This window comes from Terrapene carolina, unplaced genomic scaffold (assembly GCF_002925995.2).
Source record: "Terrapene carolina triunguis isolate 2854851 unplaced genomic scaffold, T_m_triunguis-2.0 Scaffold94, whole genome shotgun sequence".
NCBI classification, from domain to species: Eukaryota; Metazoa; Chordata; order Testudines; family Emydidae; genus Terrapene; species Terrapene triunguis.
The window spans coordinates 3,237,477-3,238,123 of NW_020664445.1; the positions used below are offsets into that span (position 1 = coordinate 3,237,477).

General features: G+C 64.5%; 1 protein-coding gene across 1 annotated transcript in view; it reads right to left on the reverse strand.

The window, feature by feature from the left end:
• SMU1 (SMU1 DNA replication regulator and spliceosomal factor) overlaps window positions 1–247 on the reverse strand; it is a 28,008-nt gene extending 27,761 nt beyond the window's left edge. Inside the window, exon 1 of the mRNA XM_024203059.1 lies at window positions 142–247. Within this exon, the coding sequence (XP_024058827.1) occupies window positions 142–167 (26 nt within the window). The 5' untranslated portion in view covers window positions 168–247. The remainder of the gene's footprint in view (window positions 1–141) is intronic.
• Window positions 248–647: the final 400 nt, after the last annotated feature.

Below are 647 nucleotides of genomic sequence, written 5' to 3' on the forward strand. Positions count from 1 at the left end.
TCGCCCCAACCCAGGAACCCCCGGGAACGGGGCCGGGGCCACCCCTCGCCCCAACCCAGGAACGAACGGGAACGGGGCCACCCCCCCCAACTCGGGAACCCCCGAGAACAGGGCCTGGGTCACCCCCCGCTCCGCGCTCACTCCGAGGACTCGATTTCTATCGACATCTTTGACCGCCCAGGATCCCCTCAGCTCCCACCGGACAGCACAACAGGCGCCACTTCCGGCCTCGCGCATACCCACTTCCGTGGGTGGGCCAGGACCGAGTCACTCACTGCTCAGCACGCATGCGCAAAACAGAGCCCGGGGGTAGACAGGCGGAGCGCGCTCTCTCCCGCTCCGTGCGCAGCACGCATGCGCAAAAGACAGACGCAGTCAGTGCCGTGCAATGTGCATCCGCCCCGGCCGGCGGTCTCCTCACTGCGCATGCGCACAGTGAGAGCGGCAACCAATCACGGCCGGCGACGGGAAATTAGACAAAAAACAAACAAACCCCAAACCCGCAACCGGCGACTATTAAACATTTAAATCTGATGTAAAGAAAAAAAGAAGCCTAATGGAGACCCTCACGTGACCGGCTGAGCGCGTCCCGAGCCCACGTGAGCCGCCAGGCAAAGGGGCGTGGCGAGGGGCGGGGCTTCGCAGCC